This window comes from Leopardus geoffroyi, chromosome B2 (genome assembly GCF_018350155.1).
Source record: "Leopardus geoffroyi isolate Oge1 chromosome B2, O.geoffroyi_Oge1_pat1.0, whole genome shotgun sequence".
Taxonomy (NCBI): domain Eukaryota; kingdom Metazoa; phylum Chordata; class Mammalia; order Carnivora; family Felidae; genus Leopardus; species Leopardus geoffroyi.
This window is the reverse complement of record NC_059332.1, coordinates 56,036,358-56,060,922: the sequence shown is the minus strand read 5'-3', so window position 1 is coordinate 56,060,922 and position 24,565 is coordinate 56,036,358. Positions and strand designations below refer to the sequence as shown.

The 24,565-nt window shown below is 34.1% G+C and overlaps 1 protein-coding gene across 18 annotated transcripts in view; it reads left to right on the top strand.

Moving 5' to 3' along the window:
• Positions 1-24,565, top strand: part of KHDRBS2 (KH RNA binding domain containing, signal transduction associated 2) — a 631,853-nt gene that overhangs the window by 522,254 nt on the left and 85,034 nt on the right. For all 18 annotated transcript variants that reach the window (XR_006717294.1, XR_006717303.1, XR_006717302.1 and 15 more), the window contains exon 7: positions 19,766-19,848. Coding sequence is in view for 7 of the 18 variants with exons in the window: in XM_045498652.1 (XP_045354608.1) it covers positions 19,766-19,848 (83 nt within the window). In the remaining 11 variants the exon portion in view is untranslated. The remainder of the gene's footprint in view (positions 1-19,765; positions 19,849-24,565) is intronic.

Genomic DNA, 24,565 nt, shown 5'->3' with positions numbered 1-24,565 from the left:
CATTTGAGGACACAATGAGAAGGTAGGCATGTGCAAGCCAAGGGAAAAGACCAGAAAAAAAGTAAACCTTCTGACGCCTTGATCTTGGACTTCTAGCCTCCAGAACAATGAGAAGACTAATTTCTGTTAAACCACCCAGTCTGTGGTATTTTGTTATGGCAACTCTAGCAAACTAAATACACATGCCCCAAGCTTTTTCTGACAACAGGCCCTTCCATCAGAGTGTGCCAATTTGGTTAATCCCTAGAATTGAATTAATAGCTCCTTACTCCTTTTCTAGGTGAAATCCAGCACTATTCAGCATTTAGGTATTATGTTTATTTAGCAAAAATGTGATGGATTGCATCGTGGACAATTCAGCCTTGTGTCATTTAGCTGATCATTCTGCCCTCTTTTCTCTGAGCATCTTTCCCATCTATGTGTCGCATTATAAAGTTTGGATTCTTGCAGTAGGACACAACCTGCTGTGTGTGACCCCTTGAGAAGTTTATTTCATGCCCAATTCTTACTGTTTCTTCATAGATAGACCCTATTGCCAAATTGGCTGGCTGTTCCCTGGAATTCAAATGATTAAAAATACACATACATTACCCCCTATGTAGGAATCAGTATAGAGAAACTATTAGTAGTTATAGGGGTTAGGAAATTGAGTATAAATTTTGAAAAAAAGTATAATTGAAAATGCATGGTTATTCAAGAACTTAACAAGTTGAGCCAGTGTGGTCTCATAGTCTGTGAGTTCAAGCCCTACATCAGGCTATGTGCTGACAGCTCAGAGCCTGGATCCTGCTTCGGATTCTGTATCTCCCTCTGTCTCTGCCCCTCCCCTGCTCTCACTCTGTCTCTCTCTCTGTCTCTCTCTCTCTCTCTCAAAAATAAACATAAAAGAAATCATACAAGGATATCCTCACTTGTAAAATGAGGATGATACAAGTAGTAGCCTCCTAAGAATGAATGGAGTAAGCTATGGGAAGTGTTTACCAGGTCCCAGAATATGTCATTCAAAATTCTTTACTATACTATGACATATTATAATATAAAATTCCATATTTGTATATTTCTATTTGTTATGCTAATAATAGCAATAACATTACAATCACTACCATAGTTTTACTACGGGCATATCATGACACCATTCATATGGAAGGCTGTGCAAGATAAAATCAGAAACATAGGAATTTATCCTTGGAAAGATCTATAACATTTGTCAAACTTGACTAATCCCTGGGATGATTAATTGCTTCCTGGTTCTTATTTTTTTCTTCTTGTGGTCATAAATGAGAAGGGAGGCAGTAAACAGGGAAAATGAGAGGGAAAGAAAGAAATGTTAAAAGTTTAGAAAGGAAATAGTATAGGGGCATAGGATCAGAAGATGGATTTGTCTGGGAACACTTGATTGCTTTCCAAAGAAATGGGCTGGAGCTCATGAGCAGAGCCCCGCCCCGCCCCCCACAGGTGGATTAGCGAGGCTAATGGTTATAACCGACATTGCTCGCACATAACTGTCCAGGACATATAAAAAGGAACACTGGGAGTTCAGAAATGCCCAGTATGTGCTATGTGGCTACAAGAGTCTTATCTATCTATTTACCTATTTATTTATTTATCTATTTATTTATTTATTTATTTTTATTATTTTTTAATAGAAGAGTCTTAAGGAGATTTAACAGAAATCTAGACAGAATGAGCCAGAACCCTGTAGACTGGCCTGGCTTGTTCCCTTTGGTTCTCTATATTTACCAACCCCGGCACAAGCCTCCCTACCACCATCCTGCTTCTTTCTCTTCTGTTACCATTTGTCACTGGAACAAAAGTATGCCTTTATTCACTGGTCTCAGATTTAAGCATAGCACAGACTTTTCAAAACTGACCTTTCAAATCTTATGATGCCTTTCTCAATTCCTATTTTCTTCTCCCTGTGTTTATATCTCCTTGTGGCAAGAATGTTCTTTTGCTGTTCTTGTTGTTTAAAAAAAAAATGGATAATATCACACATAACATGTTTCTGGTGCCTTCTACCCTTTTCCACACAGTAATCTTATGTATTCTTAAAATAACTTCACTAATATTACACTGTATATGCACTAACTAAAATTTAAATAAAAACTTGAAACTTCAAAAAAAAGTTCATTTTGAGAAAAAAATAACCTTTCATTTTCAATTTTGTGAATGTTGAAAGCTTCCTTAAGTACAAAACCCAGAGGTCATTCTATTAGTTTATAAGGAAACATTAAAGAATATAGAACTGACAACATTAGATTCTGTTTTAAAATAGCAGTCTTGAAAGCATCAAAGATTCAGGCATATGGGTCTATTTGTCTCTTTTGTTGATTTTTTAAAATGATTATAAGAAGGATAAGTGCAGAATCAGAAAGTGTTTTTCATTTCCCTTAAGCTTATTTCTCCTTGCTGTGTTTGGATGTTTGCATATTGAAATTTTCTCAGAACTATCAAAGATTATTATGTCATTAGTAGTATCTTCATTTTATTTCTGGATACTCCCAAAAAAGTCAGTTTATTGACTTTACTGAAAATGCCCTCCAAGTTCCCAATCCGTTTCATTCACTAGAAAGCAAAATCACTCAAAATCACAAGAAAATCAAACATACGTTATACAGTGAGACAGAAAAGATGAAGAGAGAGTGGATGGCAGATTCAAAAAATATATTATTTTTGCTATCAAAATGAAATCATTTATAAAATCTAAATCCTTTGGCTTTGTCTCCCTCTTTCCTTAAGTTTGAACTGAAAAAGAAAACACATCAAAAAGGTTTTGGGAGCTGAGTATTTCATATGTATGTTTCAGCAGTGCCGCAGTGTCCAATATGGTACCAAGTAGCCACATATGGCCACTTATTTTTAAAATTAAAATTAAATAAAACTAAAAATTCAGTTCTTAAGTCACCCTAGCCACATTTATGTACTCAACAGCTACATCTGACTATGACCGCCATATTGGACAGCACAATTCTTAGGAGGCTACTACTTGTATCACAGAAATACCTACTGGAGAGCACTGCACTTATATAAAGTCTCCCCGTATGAAATATAACAGGCATTTTAACATAAGCCAATGCAATGATAAATTTGGAAAGAAATTAATCACCACAGAGTAAATGAATAGTTAATAAAAAAATATAGCAATCTGAATGATCTTTCGATACCGAATTGAGTTTCTATATGACAAACTGATATTTTTAGCCCATATAGCTAACATTTGTGAGTTATAGTAGAACATGTAAAGATGTTTAATAAAGCAAAATGCTCTATACCATGGTTTATAAAATTTTTTAGATTGACTTTTTTAAAGAAATCTCATGTAAAACTTAAACCACAGCCAGTCTGGTTACAGTGAAGACAGAGGGCCCCTGCCTGCTCAGTCTTCCAGGCTGAGGGTTTCCAAGATACTTCTGAATCACAAGCCCCAAGAAGAACCTGAGTTCCCTTTAAAAAAGAAAAAAAAAAAAGTAAACTCTGACCAGAGTAGGTGAGAGAAATTTTAAAAGTAGAATGTTAAAGGTACACCTGGGTGACTCAGTCCATTGAGCATCTGACTTCTGCTCAAGTCATGATCTTGCAGTTTGTGAGTTCAAGCCCCGTGTTGGGCTCCATGCTGACAGCTTAGAGCCTGGAGCCTGCTTCGGATTTTCTGTCTCCCTTTCTTTCTGCCTCTCCCTTGTTTGTGTTCTCTCTCTCTCAAAAATAAATAACCATTAAATAAAAAGTAAAATATTAAAGATCAGGACTAAACCTACTTCAGCAGTGAGACTCCTCCCTACTCAGTGTCAATATACTTTATTATTAACTTAGTTAATTTGAATGTTTACATCTTCTCCATGAAAATAAGCACTGCTGAAACAAAATATCCCAGAAAAGTAAAATTGGTAATGCTCTCATGACTTAGAACAAGATCAAGCTTTAGAAAACAATTCATGTTTTTCATTCAAAGTATCATAAGGTTAAGGATGAATAGAAGGGCATTGTTATATCTTGATATATTTCTAATCATAGGAATCTGTAAATATTAGAAATGCCTTCCCCTTTGGATAATACAGGAATTTTTGTTACACATAGTACCGTATAACTGAAAAAAGTCACCATAAAAATGAAGATTACTTAACTGGCTTATATGAAATCATTATTTCATTTTGATTTGCATTTGCCTGATGAATAATTTATTAGAAAGTGATTATTGTATAAAACAAAATATCAAAATTGCTTTATTTATGAATGTAAATGATAGATTCTTAAATTGTTTTTTAATTGAAAAAAATGTTACTAAAGATCATAGCTCAAATAGTTTTGGGGAAGAAATACTGAAAAATATTAAACAGATACATCATGCCATCATACTCTTGTTTTGCAAGCCATTAAAATCCCTGTTTCCACAACCAAAATCTTATTGCCAAGAAGTATGACAGGAGTCAATATGGTGTGTTAACTTTAAGGATTCTATTTTGTTTTGTTTTCTAATTTATTCCCTGCTATACACAGGTTGAATCAAATCATTTGCATCAGATTCCTTACAACGGCTTTTTTAGTTTCTTATAGCCTAAAACAGCAGCAACCTCAAGGCCCTTTATGGATTATTGGAGGTAAAAAGACCTTTAAAAAAATAAATTCTAAAAAAACAAAAAACAAACAAACAAACAAAAACCACTCCCCTTGTGTGGCCAGCTCACTGAATTCCTACGATTAGAAATATATTAAGATATGACAGTGCCCTTCTATTCATCTTTAACCTTTTGGTACTTAATGAATGAAAAAGATGAATTGTTTTCTAAAACTTGATCTTGTTCTTAGTCATGACTGTGTTTATCTTTTTTTCTGTTGAGTGAATTAGAAGGACTTAGACACTTGTAACACTGATTTAAAACATTTGCTTTGGATTGTATTCTGAAGTAGGACTGATGCTTATGATGCAAAGTACATAAAGCATTAATTAGCACATTTAAAATGAATCCATTAGCAAACTAGCACTCATTAGTATATTACTTTAAACTTCCAATTTCGATAGTCATTGTTCTATTCATTAACTAGATTGAACATACTGCTGTCTGATTCCTAAAGTGTTAAAAGGGGTACCTGGGTGGCTCAGTCAGTTGAGCATCCAATTCTTGATTTTGGCTCAGGTCTTGATCCCAGGGTCATGGGATCAAGCCCCACATCAAGCTCCACACTGAGTGTGGAGCCTGCTTGAGATTGTCTCTCTCCCTCTCTCTCCCTCTGCCCCTCTCCTCTGCTCACACACACACTCTCTTTCTGAAATAAAATGATAATTTAAAATAAAATAAAAATAAAAGGCATTTATAAAATTAAGTAGGAGAATCCTACTAATAAATGAATCTTCTCAAAAAACGTAAAGTTAACAACTTTTCATGGCATAACTAATGGAAAATAACTAAAATATTACAGGATATCTAACTTAAATTAAACCATGGAAGAATTTTTTAAATAGCTACTACTTCTGTCTGTCCTCACCAAACACCAGGAATTACTATTTTTATTAATCTAGAGCTTGTGATGTACTTTGGTTTATTATATACTTTTTTACCAGAAAACTTAAAAATGTGTTCATGTATAAGAATCACCTACTTGGAAACTTAAGCCACATTTAATAGTATTGATCACCAAAAATATAGATACATAGCTTTGAAACTTGTAAAATCTTGGAAATTAATTTTCAGTCATTCTTTCCAATAAAGAGAAGCTAATGTGAAACCAGGATGGTAGAAAATGTTAATATTCAGAAGAAGCAGGGAGTCTCACTAAAAATGTATATCTATGTTTTAGGAGATTGTATGTCACAATTCACAATGTTTATTGCTAGTAACAGAAAACGGTTGTTTTAACCATTCCCCTTGGTTAAAACACTATAGAGGTCTAGGAAGCAAAAGAAGTGCAGAATAAAAAAAAGGAGAAAGCACCTTCAATTTTTCGGAAGAGATAAAATTAAATGCACTCAGTATGAGCTGCTAACCTAGCCTTTAGATATTCAATAAACAAGGAAACAATATAATCATCTATCTATCTTTCTTCAATATCAAACATTACTTTTAAAGGACTCCTAGATTTCATGTATTTTGCTTATCTCTTCTTGGGAGAAGCAATCTACTGTGGACCCTGACTGCCTTTGCACTTTCTGCCTGGGCATGCCAAGAATACAAGGCCCTATTATCCATGCTGTTTTTCAGGGCTTTGTTTTGAACAAGAAACACTGAGGAATGAGGTAACACCTCCCACAGACAAAGAGTAGGTTTGCTTCTGCTTAGTTTAAGATCCCTGCAACTCGCTACTCCGCCCCTGTAATGCAGCCCAATGACTGTCAAGAATCCAACTTGGCTCCACCTGCACTGCCCCCTGGGTGGTGGGATGCGTGAATTACAGGCACAATCCAATATGAAGCTCTGGCTATTACTCTACTGTGAGTAATGAAGTCCCTAGTTGCCTCATGTTTTCTGCCAGCATCCATGAAACAGTAATAGGTTAGCTTATTAACTTAAAAGTAGATCAAAATCTCAAACCCTGCAGGGTTATTGACATTTAAAGGTATAACACTGTTTTTAAAATATATAATAAAAAAATTATCAACCCAGCATGTTTTGAAATTATTTCCTCATGTGTTTTTTCTTTGAAAGATTTTATTTTTAAGTAATCTCTACACCCAGTGTGGGCCTCGAACTCAAAACCCCGAGATCAAGAGTCACATGTCTACCGACTGAGCCAGCCAGGCTCCCCTCCCCATATGTTTTTAACAGCTAAAACCTCAAACTATATTTTCATTATTATTTAAAACTTGCATACTCATAATGATTTTAAAATAGTCATGAGAATTATATTTTTCCATTAACAATATTAGGCTTTTAGTAAAATAAATAGACATTAAGCACTAGACAGTGTCAGAGACTAGGTTTGAATTCTAGACGGGCCATTTGCTGATGGGCTGTGACCTCATGAAATTACTTGTTTCCTAATCTGTAAAATGGATGTGTAAAGGTACAGAACATACTTTATAGGGTTGATGTAGGTTTTTAAGGAAGTTCTGTGTGTATAAGCACTTCATGTACTGGTACTTAAGGGTCTTCTCATACATGCTGGTTGTATACAAATCCAAATGCTGTTCACGTGAATGTGATATTATCAATTTTATCTTGAAATGTACATAACCTCCAGATGTACCTACTGAAGTTTGTTATTTGATTTTACTGGGCTTATCTAAATCAGAATTAGCCTCCCCAGAGATTAATTTTGTAGTGTAGATATGCATGTGCATATAGCTGTCAGAGATGGTCTTATAGATCTTTGGGAGCTTTTAATTTCCAAAGATTTCAGATACATGCAATTTCTAAACTTCATACTGAGTGTACATATATATGGAAAACTGATTAATAGCCACAATCTACATAGGAAATGAAGGTATTATAGAGTAGCTCTTATTAGGGACTTATTCACTGATTTCCATAGAAAACTTTCCAAAAATTCAAGGTTTTGTCTCATTGCAGAACTAGACTGTTAGGTGTGGTGACTCCCCACCGATTATGTGGACCCTTATGCTATAGGATGGTTTTGAAGAAATAATGACTTCCCACGGTGAGTGAGTGAGCTGACCTACTGCATCAGTAACAAAAGCTACACGTTGGGGGGTATCCATAGCCATGCTGCTCCAAACCAACCAGCAATCTCTAATAGGCAGCCATTCTTTCAGTGGGAAAAAAGAAATGGAAGATACTATTAAAATCCTTTCTGTATTGTAAGAAATCCTTCTATACAGCACCAAACAGGGAATGCATGATTTAAAAAAAAAAAAAAAAAAAAAGCAGTAGGGAGATATTCACATAAAAATAAAACTTTTAAGAAAAGAAACATGAGAAATTATAAATAATCCATAATTTAGGAGATACTTGTCATAAGCATTGATCATTACATCCTGTGGGAATACTACCTATTAAGACATTGGGATTCTGTGTTTAGTTTTTGTTTTAATAATATTTCATGATATGTTTTTTTAATTTGTATAATTATAAAGAAGTGTTATTATAGTAACAAAAGATCATATATGAAGTGGACATTCTATGCATTTTATGATTTAACTCACTAAGTTAAAGAAGGAACATATGTTTATAAGAATTAACCACACTTCATAAAGAAAGTTAAATGTCAAGTTCCTATCTGACCTGTTAATTATATTCAATAACATTAAAGGGCAGCGTTTGCAAATTGCTTCTGTGCCTAGTATTTTAGTGTTTGGTGACAAAATTATGATCTTGACCCTAATAATTAAATTACTTAATTCTAACATATTTATTGGTTCTTGATTGCATGCTTGTCTTTATTCTCTTTTTCTCTCAATTGTACTAGAAAATTCAATGTTATTTCCTTTTATTTTCTTTTAATATCCACTGACCTTTTACAGAAAATAAAATCTGAAATGAGAATAATAGCAAATGCTAAATCTGTCACTAATGCTTGTTAAATTTAAAAGTCTTCAAAGAAAGTGGGGGTATATAACAGAGTGAAGATGACATTTCATATCATTTAAATTTCCAAATGATTTTCTTCTGGAAGTCACAATAATTTACTAGCATCATAAGACATTTTTGCTTCTCTTTATTTGATAAAAAATGTTCATTTTTATAGTTTCTATATTAGTATTAGGTTGCACTGTAGAAAATTGCCAATATTTGACATTTTTGACCTACAAACATGGCAATTTCATATGATCCAACTTAACTTTCCAGATAAGTAAATTCATTACAATAATCATTAACCACACTGTCAGTAACAGAATTTAATATTTCGGAAACAAATTTATGCATGCCTAAACTATGCTCTGAGATGTCTCAACTATTTTTGAATGATGAGTGCCTTTTTGAGTTATAAGAAATCTTCAGAAATTCCATAAATGAGTGCTGATTAGAAAAATCTCTCTATATAGAGGAAATTCAATATATAATCTATTTATGTTTCCCTTATTGTCAAAATGTTTTGGTTTGGTGTCTGTGGGGGCAGTAATGTGCACACAGGGACAGCCAGAGATTCTCATAGGTACAGGTCAATGTTAAGAAAACACATCGGCGTGGGCATCTTTTACAACAGGATTTTCAACAAATAACATCTTTCTATTAAATCAAGACTGATCTTCTTTTTAGTGTGGGTTCTTCTTGTAGAAAACATGATTATATTTATTATACTGGGTGTTTTGCCTTCATTTCCTAGTGAGATGAAGACCAATTAAAGAGAGGAGTGGGGCTTATAACACCCTGTTCATGTAGAACATGAAGTAGCCTAAGCTTTTCATCTCAGTAGATACTCTGGTGGTTGTTATTTCAATGGTCATCTATCTGTTGATGACTTCCAGAGCTCTATTTGTAGTCCAGACTACCTAAGCCTCAACCCCCTAGGTCCACTTACCTGAAACCAACTCGCATGACATCAAGGTCATCTGCAGCTTTTCTAACTGCCTGCCAGAGGAACATTTAATCTCCTTTGGAAGGAAATACCGTCAGCCAAAGCTTTCTCAAGTTTCCGTATACAGTATTGAGGAGAGTTCACTGAAAGATTACAAGACATTGTTAAAAACAGTATCAATTCAATACAAACCAAGGGGAAAAAATAAAGGCACTGATGATTCAAATGTTGGAGTTGTCATCCAGGGGATTTTCAGTAACTATGATTAACATATTCAAGAAAATAGAGGGGGAAAATGGAGCCTAGTCCCAAAAGACTTGGCATTTTTAAGAGTCAAAAAAGTAAGTTACAAAATGCAGATGTATATTTTGTCATTCCACTGCTTGAAACCTTTCCATGGCCCCCGTCTCTACAGGATACAAATAAACTCCTTACCATATCATAGGAAGAATTTCAAACTTTACTCCTTCTATTTCTTTAACCAGACTTGCCTACCATTTCATAGATATTTTCTGCTTTAGTTAGATCCAACTACTAGCAGTTCACCAAACACAGTTCTTTCTTTTATGGTGTCATGCATTCACGCCTGATGTTCTTGGAAACTGGAATGCTCTCATACTACTTGCTGGTCCACCTAGAAATAATTTATTTATCCACAAATAACCATCCCAAATACCTTTCCTGAGAAATTCTTTGATTCCTTCCATTGTAGTTCCATAGCACTCATTACATACTCTATTAAACACTTTTCCATTTCAAGAATTTCAATTTTTTTTTATATATTTGTTGGTCTCCTACAGTAGGCCAAGAGCAGTGGTGTGCTACAACTGACTTGTGCTAGCTCACAAGACCCTGTGTAAAATTTTTAGGGACTTTGTGAATTGGTTGTTAAACAGAGCTATTATTAAAAATTAAATTAGGGGTTCCTGGGTGGCTTAGTTGGTTAAGCGTACAGCTTCGGCTCAGGTCATGATCTCACAGTTCGTGGGTTCCAGCCCTGCATTGGGCTCTGTGCTGAAAGCTTGGAGCCTGGAGCCTGATTCAGATTCTGTGTCTCCCTCTCTCTCTCTGCCCCTCCTCTGCTCATGCTCGCTCTCTCTCTGTCTGTCTCAAAAAATAAAGAAACATTAAAAAAATTATTAAAGACAGAGATAGTTAATATTTTCATCAATATGTGATTACTTTGTTACAATCTATGCTCTAGATTATTTATGTCTGTTGTTTTTGTATGGTGGAAATAATATATAATAGTGTATTACTGTTTATCTCTTCCCAAATTTATTGTTTTTCATGCTGATAGCTTGACATCACCCATAGTATAAGTATTTATACCATAGTACCAGTAAATCCTAAAAGCCAGGACTTGATCTTTTATTATGTTGATTATTTGGATTTAAGAAACTATGGAGAAAAAAATGAATAATACAGATTTAACTTAAAATTGTGTTATGGTGGATGCCTGGATGGCTCAGTTGGGTTAAGCTTCTGACCCTTGATTTCTTTTCTTTTTTTTTTCAATATATGAAATTTATTGTCAAATTGGACTCTTGATTTCAATTCAGGTCATGGTCTCACAGTTCTTGAGTTCAAGCCGCAAGTCAGACTCAGTGCTAACAGCACAGAGCCTGGTTGGGATTCTCTCTCCCTCTTTCTCTGCCCCTCTTCAGCATGTGCATGCAAGTGTGTATGTGTGTGTGCACACAATCTCTCTCTCAAAAAAAAAAAAACTTAAAAAAATAAACTAAAATTTGTTATGCCTATAGCCTTTGCATTGTGAACAAAACACAAAATTGAGGAAATGTTCTTCTAGTATATGAAAACCATGGTCCAATTTAGAACAGAGCTGCTCACATAACTGACAAATGAGTAAAGTTCTGACATACATAGTTGAGGTTTTCTTTTCATTTTACTTGCCAACATTAATGAAAATTTCAAATGACATTTATGTCAGAATTATAATGTTCATGGATATAGAGGAGTCTTACTTGCTGAATAAGACAGTAATATGTAGGAGACACCATTCCAATGTCTTCTCCCTTCCATCATTTCTGTTGAAAAATTCTGCTTTGTCTCCATTTGTTGCACTCCAGGGATAATGTACCAGTTTTTCCTGGTGCTTTTAAAATTCCAATTTTCAGCAGTTTTATTAGGATGTTCCCAGGTGTATTTTCTTTGTATTTATGCTAATTAATGTTCATAGAGTATCTTGAAAAAAGAAGTAATCACGTTTTATCTATGTTGTGATTTATTGTGGTATCACTGCAATAGCAGAATTATAAAACTTATCTTACAAGAGATAGCATGTCACACTGAAGTTGTATGTGTATAAAACTTAAATTATATATTTTATCTATAAGTTCTGTGCTATAAACTTTAATATAAAATACATAATCTTAGAGTATAAATGTAATTTATACATTATACATATTTATAAATTTGATTTTTATTTGTAAAATGTGTGGTTATGTCAGTAAAATTTACAGTGAAATTATGTACATACACACACACACCACACACATAAACACATACATGCAATTTTTTGAAGAGCCATTTGTTAATCATTTATCAGAACACCACAGGCTGAGAACCTCTCAAAGACAGGAATTAGGTCTTGTTTTTCTATCTTTATTGCCTGGATAATAAATTCAGTAGCTGATACAAAGTCTGGTGAATTACTATTATTTTAAGCTTATATAGAGAGCTAATACTATTTAGGTTTGAAAACCCAAAATTGGTGAAGAAATCATAGTTCAAGATGGAGTGTTTAAATCAAATTGAAAAATTAGTAACATAATAAGGCAGAGAAGTATATTTTTCTGAATATATTTTTCTGAATTAGTAACATAATAAGGCAGAGAAGTATATTATACAGAAGTATATTTGAAAAGGGCTGGCTTTGTACAGCTATGTATTTATAGTAATACACATCTGTCCTGTATGCTGCTTTAGCCAGTACTCATAGAGTGTATGTATAATGAGACCTATAATTCATAAGAAACTATGAAGAAATCATCATCTCCTCATAGCGCTCAGGCCTTCCTGTCAGGCTACACTTCACATTGTAACTTAAGCAAATAGTAGAGGACATGGTGAGGATCTGGAAAACAGTCAAGACTGCATTTTCTAAGGATCTGCTTTTATTTGGTTCAAAGAACAGAAAACTAAAGAACTTATAATTTCACAAATATGAAGGAATTCAAGATAGAAGAGATATTCTTCATGACCATGTTCCAGAAAAAAATGAATCTTTTTTCTTTGGGCATTTTGGTTTTTTGTGAGAGATGCCAAATCATCTGTTGTCAGCTAGAAGAAAATAAAGTTAAAACCTTTTTTAATGTTTATTTATTTTTTGAGAGAGACAGAGCATGAGCATGAGCAGGGGAGGGAAGAGAGAGGAGGAGACACAGAATCCAAAGCAGGTTCCAGGTTCTGATCTGTCAACACAGAGCCTGATGTGGGGCTCAAACTCATGAACCAACCGTGAGATCGTGATCTGAGCTGAAGTCATGCTCAGTCAGTTGACTGAGCTACCCAGGTGCCCCCAAAGTTAAAACTTTTAATTTCAGGAAGTGTTTTTGCTTTTACTGGGACACGAGTAGGAAATGTAGGAAATGCTACTCTGACACCCTGATAAGTAGCATCTGAAAGAGTCTTAATTTTTTAGTAGAAATGTGTGAATAGGCTGAGACATAAGATAGCAATTTCTTCAAAGGTAACAGCAGAAACAGTAGGGCAAAAATGGGAAAAATGTTTTTGATTTCTTAGTTGAATATTCATATTTAATTTGAATCTCTTGCGGATACCAACTGACTTTTTAGGGTGCATGTCTATTTTACTGATTTATCTCAGAACATTACCAGCATGATCCATAATTTTACTTGTCCTAAGAAAATTACATAAATACTTATATCAAGTGTTAGAAAACAAAAATAGATTATATACAAGTATCCACATTTACTTTCTCTTTTACAGTAAGGAGAATTATTTGGGGACTACTGTACCATATATTTTATGAAATTATGGGTTGCCAGGAAAGATCTCTATATATTCTATGGATTTTCTGTGTAAGACTTAAAAAAATAAAGTGTAAGTGAGGAGGGAAAATGTATTAGTCTTCCACAAACTAAATGGTAAAGCTATTCTTCATAAACAGAGATAATACTACTGTGTAATCATCATTTGAAATATTTCTCTTTTAGTGGTGATAGATGAGAATACTCTCCTTTGTGCTAATTTAACAGTTCAATACATATTTATTGAGCAAATACTCTATGGAATAAACTATGCTAAGCACCATAAGGTATCTAAAAAAGTAATTATGATAGAATCCATGTTTTTCAGGAGCTTCAATTCTAAAAAAAATAAAATAAAATTGTAAAAATAAATATACAGTATATATTTAGTACTGTACATATAATATATCCTAAGTACTGATGAGATAAAAGCAACAGGCTATTAGAATTCAGAGAATACAGGCCTCTGGGTGGCTCGGTTATGCGTCCAACTTCAGCTTAGGTCAAGATCTCACAGTTTGTGGGTTCAGGCCCCGCATTGGCTCTGTGTTGACAGTTCAGAGCCTGAAGTCTGCTTTGGATTCTGTGTCTCTCTCTGTCCCTCCTCTGCTCATGCTCTCTGTCTCTCTCTCTCTCTCAAAATAAATAAATAAACATAAAAAATAGAATTCAGAGAATAGAGCGTTACCATAAGCTTGAAAGAAGCAGGAAAATTTTCCTAAAGATCATATAATAACTTTTAGACATCAGTAGCATTTCAACAGATAGAAACAAGAAAAGCAGAAGAAGTTTAGGGGTTAGAAACTCTGAAGACATGTACTTTCCCCCTCCTTGGCTCTTCTAGTTTGGGACACAAACACAACAACAAAATGGAACTAAACAAAATAAAACTCGCTTGTTTGCTTGTTGCTCATGGAAGTCAGAGCTCGTGAGTCCTGAGTAACAAAGGAGGGTGAATGAAGCCATATTTTTATAATCTTGATGGAGAACAATAGCATGGATGCTTGAAAAGATGGTGCAGTCCCGGAAACACCTGTGGCAAATTCAATTAATCCCCTAGTTACTGACCTCATGATCCCCAAGACAGAAAGCTCAATTGTCTGTTGCAGCTATGGGAAATTCCAGCTATGATGTTAACTGTTGTTCCACCCAAGGGGAGATAAAGCCTTGAATTGAGAATAAGGATGCCTAAACGTCACCTGAGAACGCAGGAACCTCATGTCCACACTCTAATGGTTGTTAATGTGTGTGTATACATGCATGTGTGTTGGTGGGGTATGGCTGTGTAAATAAAACTATATGTTTTATAGGATGGTTGGAAGATTAATTTATAGAATCCTCCTATTAAGTAAAAAAAAAAAAAAAAAAGAAGAAGAGATATTACATAAGACACAAAGGTAAAATTAAAGCACCAATGCAGAAGATCCAATATCTCACTAGTAAGAGTACTAGAAAGAGAGAACAAAAGTACAATGGTATTTGCCAGAACTGGAGAATATAAGCTCCCAGAATTGAAAGAGCTCATTGAGTACCCAGCATACTGAATGAAAAGAGATACACACATACAGGCACAGCATTATAAAATTTCAGAATGCTAGAGGTAAACTTTGTAAAAGCATCCATAAAGGCAAGAAAAAAAGTGAAATGAAATAAAATAAAACTAGGTCACATACAAGTAGCAGGAATTCTCAGCACCATTATGTAGTGATGAAAACACTGAATCAAAGCTCTCAAAAATTCTGATTGAAAATCATTTTTCAGTCTAAACTTCTACACTCAGTTAACTGATCCAGTGTGGGATTAGAATTTAAAAATCTATAACCAGACAAATGTCCAGTATGCCAACAATATCACATATGTAGTATCCTTTCCAAAATATTGAAGCAAAATGTAATTATGAGAATAATCAAACAAGTTCAGAATGTGAGACAGTCTACAAATAATTGGTCTAGAAAACTCAAAAAGGCAGTGTAATGGAAACCAATAAAAGCCTGGAGGAGTTTGATAGGGATTGCATTAAATGTGTAGATTGCTTTGGGTAGTATAGACATTTGAACAATATTTGGTCTTCCAACTCATGAACATGGAATGACTTGCCATTTCTTTGTGTCATGTTCAATTTATTTCATCAGTGTTTTATAGTTTTCAGAATACAAGTCTTTCACCTCTTTGGTTAGATTTGTTCCTAGGTATAGTATTGTTTTTTTGTGCAATTGTAAATGGAACTGATTCCTTAATTTCTCTTTCTGCTGCTTCATCATCGGTGCACAGAAATGCAACTGATTTCTGTATGTCGATTTGGTATCCTGCAACTTTACAGCATCTTTCACAGTGCTAGAAGAAACAATCCTAAAATTTGTATGAAACCACAAAAGACGCCGAATACCCAAAGTAATCTTGACATAGAAGAGCAAAGCTGGAGGCATCACAATTCTGGACTTCTGTAGTGATCAAAGCAGTATGGTACTGGCATAAAAACACACACATTGATAAAGTAGGACAGAACAGAAAACCCAGAAATGAACTCACAACCATATGACCAATTAATCTGCAACCAAGCAGAAAAGACTATCCCACAGGAAAAAGACAGTCTCTTCAACAAATGGTGTGAAAACTGGAAGGCAGCACCACTTCCTTATATCATACACAAAAATAACTTCTCAATGGATTAAAGATCTAAATGTGAGACATTAGGAAGTCTAGTTAAAATCCTAGAGGAGAGCACAGGCAGTAACCTCTTTGACACTGGCCATAGCAACTTCTTTCTTAGATATGTCTCCTAACGCACGGGAAAAAAAGCAAAAATAACCTATTGGGTTTACATCAAGATCAAAAGCTTCTTGCACGGTGACGGAAACAGTCAACAAAACTAAAAGGCAACCTACAGAATGGGAGAAGGTATTTACAAATGACCTATCAGATAAAGGGTTAGTATCCAAACTCTATAAAGAACTTCTCAAACTTAACCCCCATAAAATAAATAGGCAGAAATGGGCAGAAGACATGAATAGACATTTTTCCAAGGAAGACCTCCAGACAGCTAACAGACACATGAAAAGATGCTCAACATCACTCATTGTCAGGAAGTACAAATCAAAATCACCATGAATATCACCTCACACCTGTCAGAATGGCTAAAATTAACAACACAGGAAACAACAGGTGTTGACAAGGATGCAGGAAAGGAGAACTCTCTTACACTGTTGGTGGGAATGCAAACTGGTACAACCACTCTGGAGAACAGTGTAGAGGTTCCTCAAAAAGTTAAGAATAGAAAACAACCCTATGATCCAGCAATCATACTACTAGGTATTTATCAAAGGATACAAAAATACTAATTAGAAGGGATACATTCAGCCTGATATTTATAACACCATTATGTACAGCCATTATGTACCATTATGGAATCAGCCTAAGTTCCATCAACTGATGAATGGATAAATAACAGATATATATATATATATATATATGTATATATATATATATATATATATATAATGGTATGTGTGTGTATATATATATATAATCTGTATAGAGAGAGGGGGAGATATTACTCAGCCATAAAAAAGAATGAAATCCTGCCATTTGCAATGACATGGATGGAGCTACAGAGTATTATGCTAAGTGAAATAAGTCAGAGAAAGACAAATACTATGATTTCACTCATATGTTGAATTTAAGAAAAAAACAAACCAGCAAAGGGGAGTGGGGGGGGGGGGGAAGAGAGGGAGGCAAACCAGGGAGAAAACAAAGAGAGGTAGGCAAACCAAGAAACAAACAGACTGTTAATTCACCCCTGAGGTTGGGGTGGGGGGGTAGATGTGTAAATTAGGTGACAAGGATTAAGGAGGGTACTTGCTGTAATGAGCACTGGGTGTTGTATGGAAGTATTGATTCACTATATTGTACACCTGAAACTAATATTACACTGTATGTTAGCTAACTGGAATTTAAATAAAAACTTAACAAAAAACCTGGAGGACTACATTAGTTCTAAAAATACTAAGCAGACATAATAACCAAATGCAATTCACAAATCTTGATTGGATTCTGATTTTTAAAAGGTAGCTGTAAAAGATGTTTTTGACGATAGCAGAATTTTGACTATGGACTACACAGTAAATGATATTTGGGGATTATTAGGAGTGTTTTTGGTGGGAGTAATACCATTGTATTTATGTAGGAGAATATCCTTATACTCAGGAGATCCAAGCTGAAGTATTTAGGGATGAAATATCAGCTATCCAGAATGGATAGAGAGAAAGAGAGAGAAAGAATAAGTATCACTTTCCAATATACCACTTAGTAAAAGTTACTGAAAGAGATATTTCAGGAAGAAAAGAGAACTAGTGAAAATGGAATTTGGTAAAAGATTTCATATACAAACAGTGGTGGTGGGGTGGGGGGGTGGTCCTTAGGAAAACCACTCTGCTCTCAGTCCAGACCAGAGTGCAATAAGTTGGCCTTGTGAGAGAGACTCTCCAGGTAACACAAAACAAAATAATAGGTTATCTGGTATTGTTGAATATTTTAAAATATGATTGCTAGTTTGATATAACTGTTGGGATAATTAAAAACAAATAATTTGAATTATATAGAAAATCAAGAAAATAAAATGAATGAGTAATTATTAACATTAGTAAAAACAAAAAGTATGTGAGAATAAAAAAATAAGTGTGTTAATCTATTTGGAATCTTAGTGAATAATATTTATTGTTATTTAATGATAATGTAGATATTGACTAATGAAAGTTATGATGAAAACTATGTTAATGTGTAGGGAAAATATGGAGAAGAGTCTATAACAGAACTAAATCCTTTACAACTTGAAGGGCTAGCCAATAGGAAATAATCAAAATTCATAAATCAAGGAATGTTAATTTAACCATATTACTTAATAACACAAAAATTAATACTAAAATAATAGATGAAAAAAACTTAAAGAGAACCAGGGGTTAGAGAGGGACAAGGAAGTGCTGTTTTTTGGCCATAAACCCTTTAGTATTATTTTTAAATAATCTTATACGTTAAAATTAACTTCCAAATATTTAATTTTTTAATTCAATAGGAATCTAATTAGAATATTCAAAGATCAACTGGAGAAACTATTGCATACTGCAGAGCAAAAATATGATGAGATGGAAACCATAAGTGGAAAAATAAAAGAAATTGAAGTCAGACTCCGAAAACCCCATTTATAAATAATAGCATTATATAAATGGTAAACCAGATGGAGAAGTCATAATATTTTTAAAACTTTCTTAAATTCATGAAAATTATTAGTTTTCAGATTAAATGGGATCAATGATCTTAGTCAAGATTGAAGTAGAAACTTACATATCCACACATTTTTTAAGTTTCTGAACACAATAGAGAGATTTATAATCCTCCAGACTGAAATGAAGTTATGAACCTGTGGGATGGGTTGGAAATGCATTCCAGGGAAAGAGACACACCAGCAAAGGTTCAGAAGCAGAAAAACTAGAGGTTTTTTCAGAAGTAGGGAATAGTCCAGGTGGATGGCTAGGGTTTCGAATAAAGTCAGTGACTACAAAGGGAAATAAAACTAAATCTCTCACTAAGTGATCGGATAACTGCTAGCTTGCTTTCACATTCTGCAATGACAAGTCTGCCTTAGCTTTGATACCATTTTAGTTAGATAATAAGGCTCACCACCAACATCATTTTGTTCATGAGACTTAAAAAGTATAGAATGCACAGCCAAATAAATGGTCTTTCTTTTTTTTTCTCTTCCCTTCCTTCCTTCCCTCTATCCTCCCTCTCTCCTTCCATCCCTTTCTTTCTTCCTTCTCTTCCTCCTCATCTTCCCTTCTTCCCTTCCTTTTCCATCTTCTTTCCTTTTTCTTCCCCCTCCCTTTATTCTTTTTGTTTGTTTTGCAATGATGACTATCATTTTCTCACTGCAAGTTGATCACAATTTAAGGATCCCGTTTTTATAGGGTAAGAAAAAAAAACTCCCAGTGGGGCTGTAAAAAATAAAACCACCATTATGTTAGCACACTATCTACCTATAATATTTTCAAAAAAAAATTTATTTTTCATTCATTTTCTTCAGTACTACTGATCAAAATTCTGGCTAAATCCTAGAGCAGGTATTGCTACTTCAATGATGTGCTGAGTTTAATTAGTAAACATATTCTGATCCATGAAATATTATTCAAGGTTATGAAAAAATTGTTCATCTAGTAAAATCTGATGCAGAGTAACTAAGCAAACATAAAAACTAAATTAAGGTCACATTATATAAAATCTCATTAAGCAAAAACAGACCAAAGTTAATCAAGTTGATTGCTAATAGGTCTCTCTACCATTTTCTGCCTCAGGGGTATGATGATGGCTACGGGGGTGAATATGATGACCAGACCTATGAGACTTATGATAACAGCTATGCCACCCAAACGCAAAGGTAAGGCATTTGCTGTCTAAAGCATCCTTGTCAGGATTATTTCTAATCCTGCTATTTTGTTTCTTGTATCAGAGTACCAGTTATATTATGTGAGAGTTTCTAGCAGTGGTTTTTCTCCATTGTCTCTCTAAATTACTAAATTGCTTACTAGACTGAGGTAAAAGAAAATAATCTAGCAATTGTTAATAATGGTAGTGTGTTGGGAAGCCTTGGTGGCTCAGTCAGTTCAGCTACGGACTCTTGATTTAAGCTCCAAATATGATCTCAGGGTTTCTGAGATAGAGCCTGCTAGGGATTCTCCCTCTCCCTCTGTCTGCCCCTCCCCAACTCATTTGCATGTGTGTGTCCTCTCTGTCTCTCAAAAAATTTTTAAAAATAATAGTAGTGTGTTAAGACTAGGTGATTATCATAACCAGTAAACTCATTAAGTAAGTTTTATGTAACAAAATACTGTTTTAGAAATTATTTTAGTAAATTCATAATTAACACAACAATGAAACACAAAGGACTTGCTCAATGGAGCTTTTTCCTCCTAAATGTAATTTTTAAAAAATATTTATGTATTTATTTGAAAGAGAAAGAGCATGCATGCCAGCAGGGGAAGGGCAGAGAGAGAGAGGGAGAGAGAGAATCCCAAGCAGGCTCTGTGCAATTAGAGCAGAGCCAGATGTGGGGCTTGATCTCAAGAACTGTAAGATCATGAACTGAGCTTACATGAACTTTGAAATCAAGAGTCAGATGTTTAACCAGCTGAGCCACCAGTCACCCCTGTAATTTTTATTTGTAAAACAAAAGATACAGGAATGCTTTTAGTGCTCTGAAAAGGGAAAATTTGTAAAACATCTTATTGAATGAATAATTTCTTTCCTATTTTGATGGATCTCTAAATCATTATTGACTATATCTCTTTAGATTGATTAAATTTGAAATATCAATGGATTTTTACTTCTTTAAAGTCATTTTTTTGAGGTAGTATTTACATACATTAAACTTTGCCCATTTAGGGTACAGAGTTTGTATGAGTTTGGCAAATGCAAACTATCAAGTGACCAACATCAAACTTAAGTTATAGGGCAATTTAGTCAGCCCCAAATGTTTTTTTATGGCTCTGTACAGCCAACTTTTCCTAGGCCCTGGAAACCACAATCAGTTTTTTGCCATTACACTTTTGACTTTTCTAGAATGTCATTTAAGTAGAAGTGATACAGTATGTAGGCTTTGAGTCTGGCTTCTTTACTTAGCATGATGTATTTGATATTTATTTTATGTTTTTACATGTATCAAATTTCTCTTCCTTTTCATTACTATGTAGTGCTTCATTGTTAGGATGTGCTATAGTTACTTCATTCATGGGTTGAAGGATATATAGGTTGTTTCTGTTTTACTTTTTTTTTTCCAATTATGTAAAAAAAATTGGCATTAACAAACTCATTCTTAGAAAAATCAATCTTCTAAATATTTTTCTGAAAAAAAAAGTTACAATTATCATGGGAAAGTAGGAGTCCATATGACAGTTAAGTAAGTCTTCACTACATATAATTGATGGAAACCAATAAATTAATTGTTGCAAAATCATAGCATTGTCCATTTCTTGATGAACTTTACTGGACTCACAGAGATCTGTATGCTTCATTAAGTAATATTTGGAGGGGAGGTGACAAAGAAAGAAACAACTTTAAGGTCATTATGGAGTGGAGGAAATCTACATGTACTGCATAAGGTGCATTTTGTATGGTCTGAAGGACAACATAGTGAAAGGCATGAAGGGAAATTCTACTTAGAATATTGTGGGCAATTAGGAAAAAGATGAGTGTGAACTGATACTTTTAAAGCTAAGCATAACATATCATTATAGAAATGACCATCTTCAATTTTGAGTAATTGGTTAATTCAAAGTATGTGAAATAGAAGGGCTATCATGAGCTAAGGGTTTATATTATGGGTGATATCTTAATTGTCCCAATTGCATATTGAAACACAGCACAATTATTTAGGATGGGGGAAAGTTTTGCATCATGTTACAGAAATATTGTATGCAAACTGGCTATATATTTATATAGCATCTGCTAATATTTTCAGTCAAATTATTAGCTCATTCTTGTATATTAGTGCATAAAAATGGTGGTAATAAAGTTCTATAGCTTGTTTCAGAAATGATTTAGTAGAAAAAACAATTACCACTCACTAAAAACACAACTAGAACAGAGTAAAATAATTTCTTGATTTAGCTCTATAGAGCTACATTCAGCTGATAGAGATTTTGAAATAATTTTCTGAAAGTGAGAGACTTTCTGCATCTTTCTCTGGTGAGACTTAAATGGGCTTAACTGACCCTAAGACACAAGGAAGAAGAAAATTTGGGGATTAGAATAACTTATTTTTGAACACTTAAAAAGTGAATGTTAGAAGAATTGAACTAAGTATGCATAAAAAGTAATAGAATAATTTCAGAAAAAATTTCTCTTAATGAACTATAATTTATATGTAAAAATATATTTTCTATGCACTTCTGCTATCTTCATTTTTTCCCTTTCCTATATATTCCACTTCCTATGGCTAAATTCATCCCAACCTCGTGGGTGCTGCTCAAAGCCAACTCATCCAAAAAAGTTTTTCTTAATCCTTTATTTGGGAATAACCTGGTTTTGCTCTATCAGCACCATACATTTATTTCTCTATGGCACTTTCTCTCTCTGTCTTACATTTTACTTATCACTTTTACTACTTTCCTAGAATCTTTGTCTCATACCTTCATGTCCCTCACAGTATCTAGTGTTGAGTCTTTCATAGGGTATTACTGCATAGATGATTGTTGAATACATGAATGTCAGACCTAATGCCTACCTACACTGTGAAGATACAAAATAAGAGCCTCTTGGGGTGCCTGGGTGACCCCATCACTTAAGTGTCTTGGTTTCGGCTCATGTCGTAATCTTATGACTTGTGGGTTTAAGCTCCACATCAAGCTCCACACTCTCAGCACAGAGCCTACTTGGGATTCTCTCCCTCCCTTTTTCTCTCTGTCCCTATCTCTCTCTTTATCTCAAAATATAGAAATAAACTTAAAAAAAAATAGAGCCTCTCCCCTCAAAAGAGAATACAACATGCAAGATTCTATGTAATACATTTATTGACAAAATATTTATATATTTCTGAGATATCTTAGTGTTTAACCAGAAGTGATAAAGAAAACAAGTCATGAACTTAATTAAAATGATACTAATATTCTATGATACAATAATTATAAAATATCTATTTTGGTCAAAACATATCCTCGATATTGGTAGAGTATCTGGCACACTAGAGGTTCTCAGTAGAGATTTGTTGAATAAATGAACAAAAAATAAATGAATGCATTAATGAATGAATGAAATTAACAATGTCATTTCAGAAAACTCTGTGAAGAAGAATTTTTAAATATAGTACCAATTTGTAATAGAAATGGATAAACACTGAGAAAATTCATGACATGATCTATTAAATTCCTATATTTAGATTATTTCTTTCAATCCAACTATGCCAGCAGAAGGGAATATTAACAGTTTAGTTAAATAAGAACTTATTAAATGATTATATGTGTCAGAGAGTATACTCGCCATGCAGTGACAACACTTATTTTTTGAAATTTTTAATTATATTTTAATATTTGCCCCTAACAATTTGTTTGAAGAGTCATTTATGAGCTGTGTATATATTAAAATAACCATATTATAAGTGAAACAACTATAGAGTAACCAAGTATTAGAACTTATAAGTGAGAGAAAGTTTATTTTTATAAGAATCAGTATAGAACTATTTCTCTTTAAAGTGGTGGTTCTTTAATTGGACTTTTAAAATTATGATTTGGGGGCGCCTGGGTGGCGCAGTCGGTTAAGCGTCCGACTTCAGCCAGGTCACGATCTCGCGGTCCGTGAGTTCGAGCCCCGCGTCAGGCTCTGGGCTGATGGCTCAGAGCCTGGAGCCTGTTTCCGATTCTGTGTCTCCCTCTCTCTCTGCCCCTCCCCCGTTCATGCTCTGTCTCTCTGTCCCAAAAATAAATAAACGTTGAAAAAAAAATTGTTTAAAATTATGATTTGGATTTATGGAGGAAAATGGAGAAAGTTTCTAAAGTTGACCAAAGAGAAATATATGAGCATAAAACATCTCCATCATTTATAAACAATGTGAATATTATTTTGGCACTGTCATGGCCAAAATTAGAAGAAATTCCAATTTAGATTCTGAAAGCAAAATAGCGAATTATGTGTGACTTAGCAGAATTGATATAAAAAAATAAAAATCTTTACAGAAAGTGGTCTTTAAGTGACTAGTCGGCACAGGTGAATACAGAATTTGTAGAAATTATAGAGTAGAATGTGGCAGGTACCTAAATGGAGTAATTATATCATCTTCAATAGAGAGTCTAAGGGAAGTTCACAAGGTAACACACTAGAAAGGTTCACCTGGAGTTCAGAAGCTATAACAACTTTAATTAATCCCCAGTTGTCTTGTAAGGTGTCGTTAGTTCTGGAAATTTTCAAATGGATCAGAAAAGGGACTTCTCTGAAGATTCCTTAGGAGGCAGCTCAACATAAATGACATATTAAGGACTGGTAAAGAGGACGATGATATCACGGGTCTTGGACCATCTTTTTCTCTTGCTCTGTGTCTGTGAGAATAAAAGCTTAAAAAAATATGGATTGATGAGTTTATTATGCAAGCATCAACTTGCAGTATT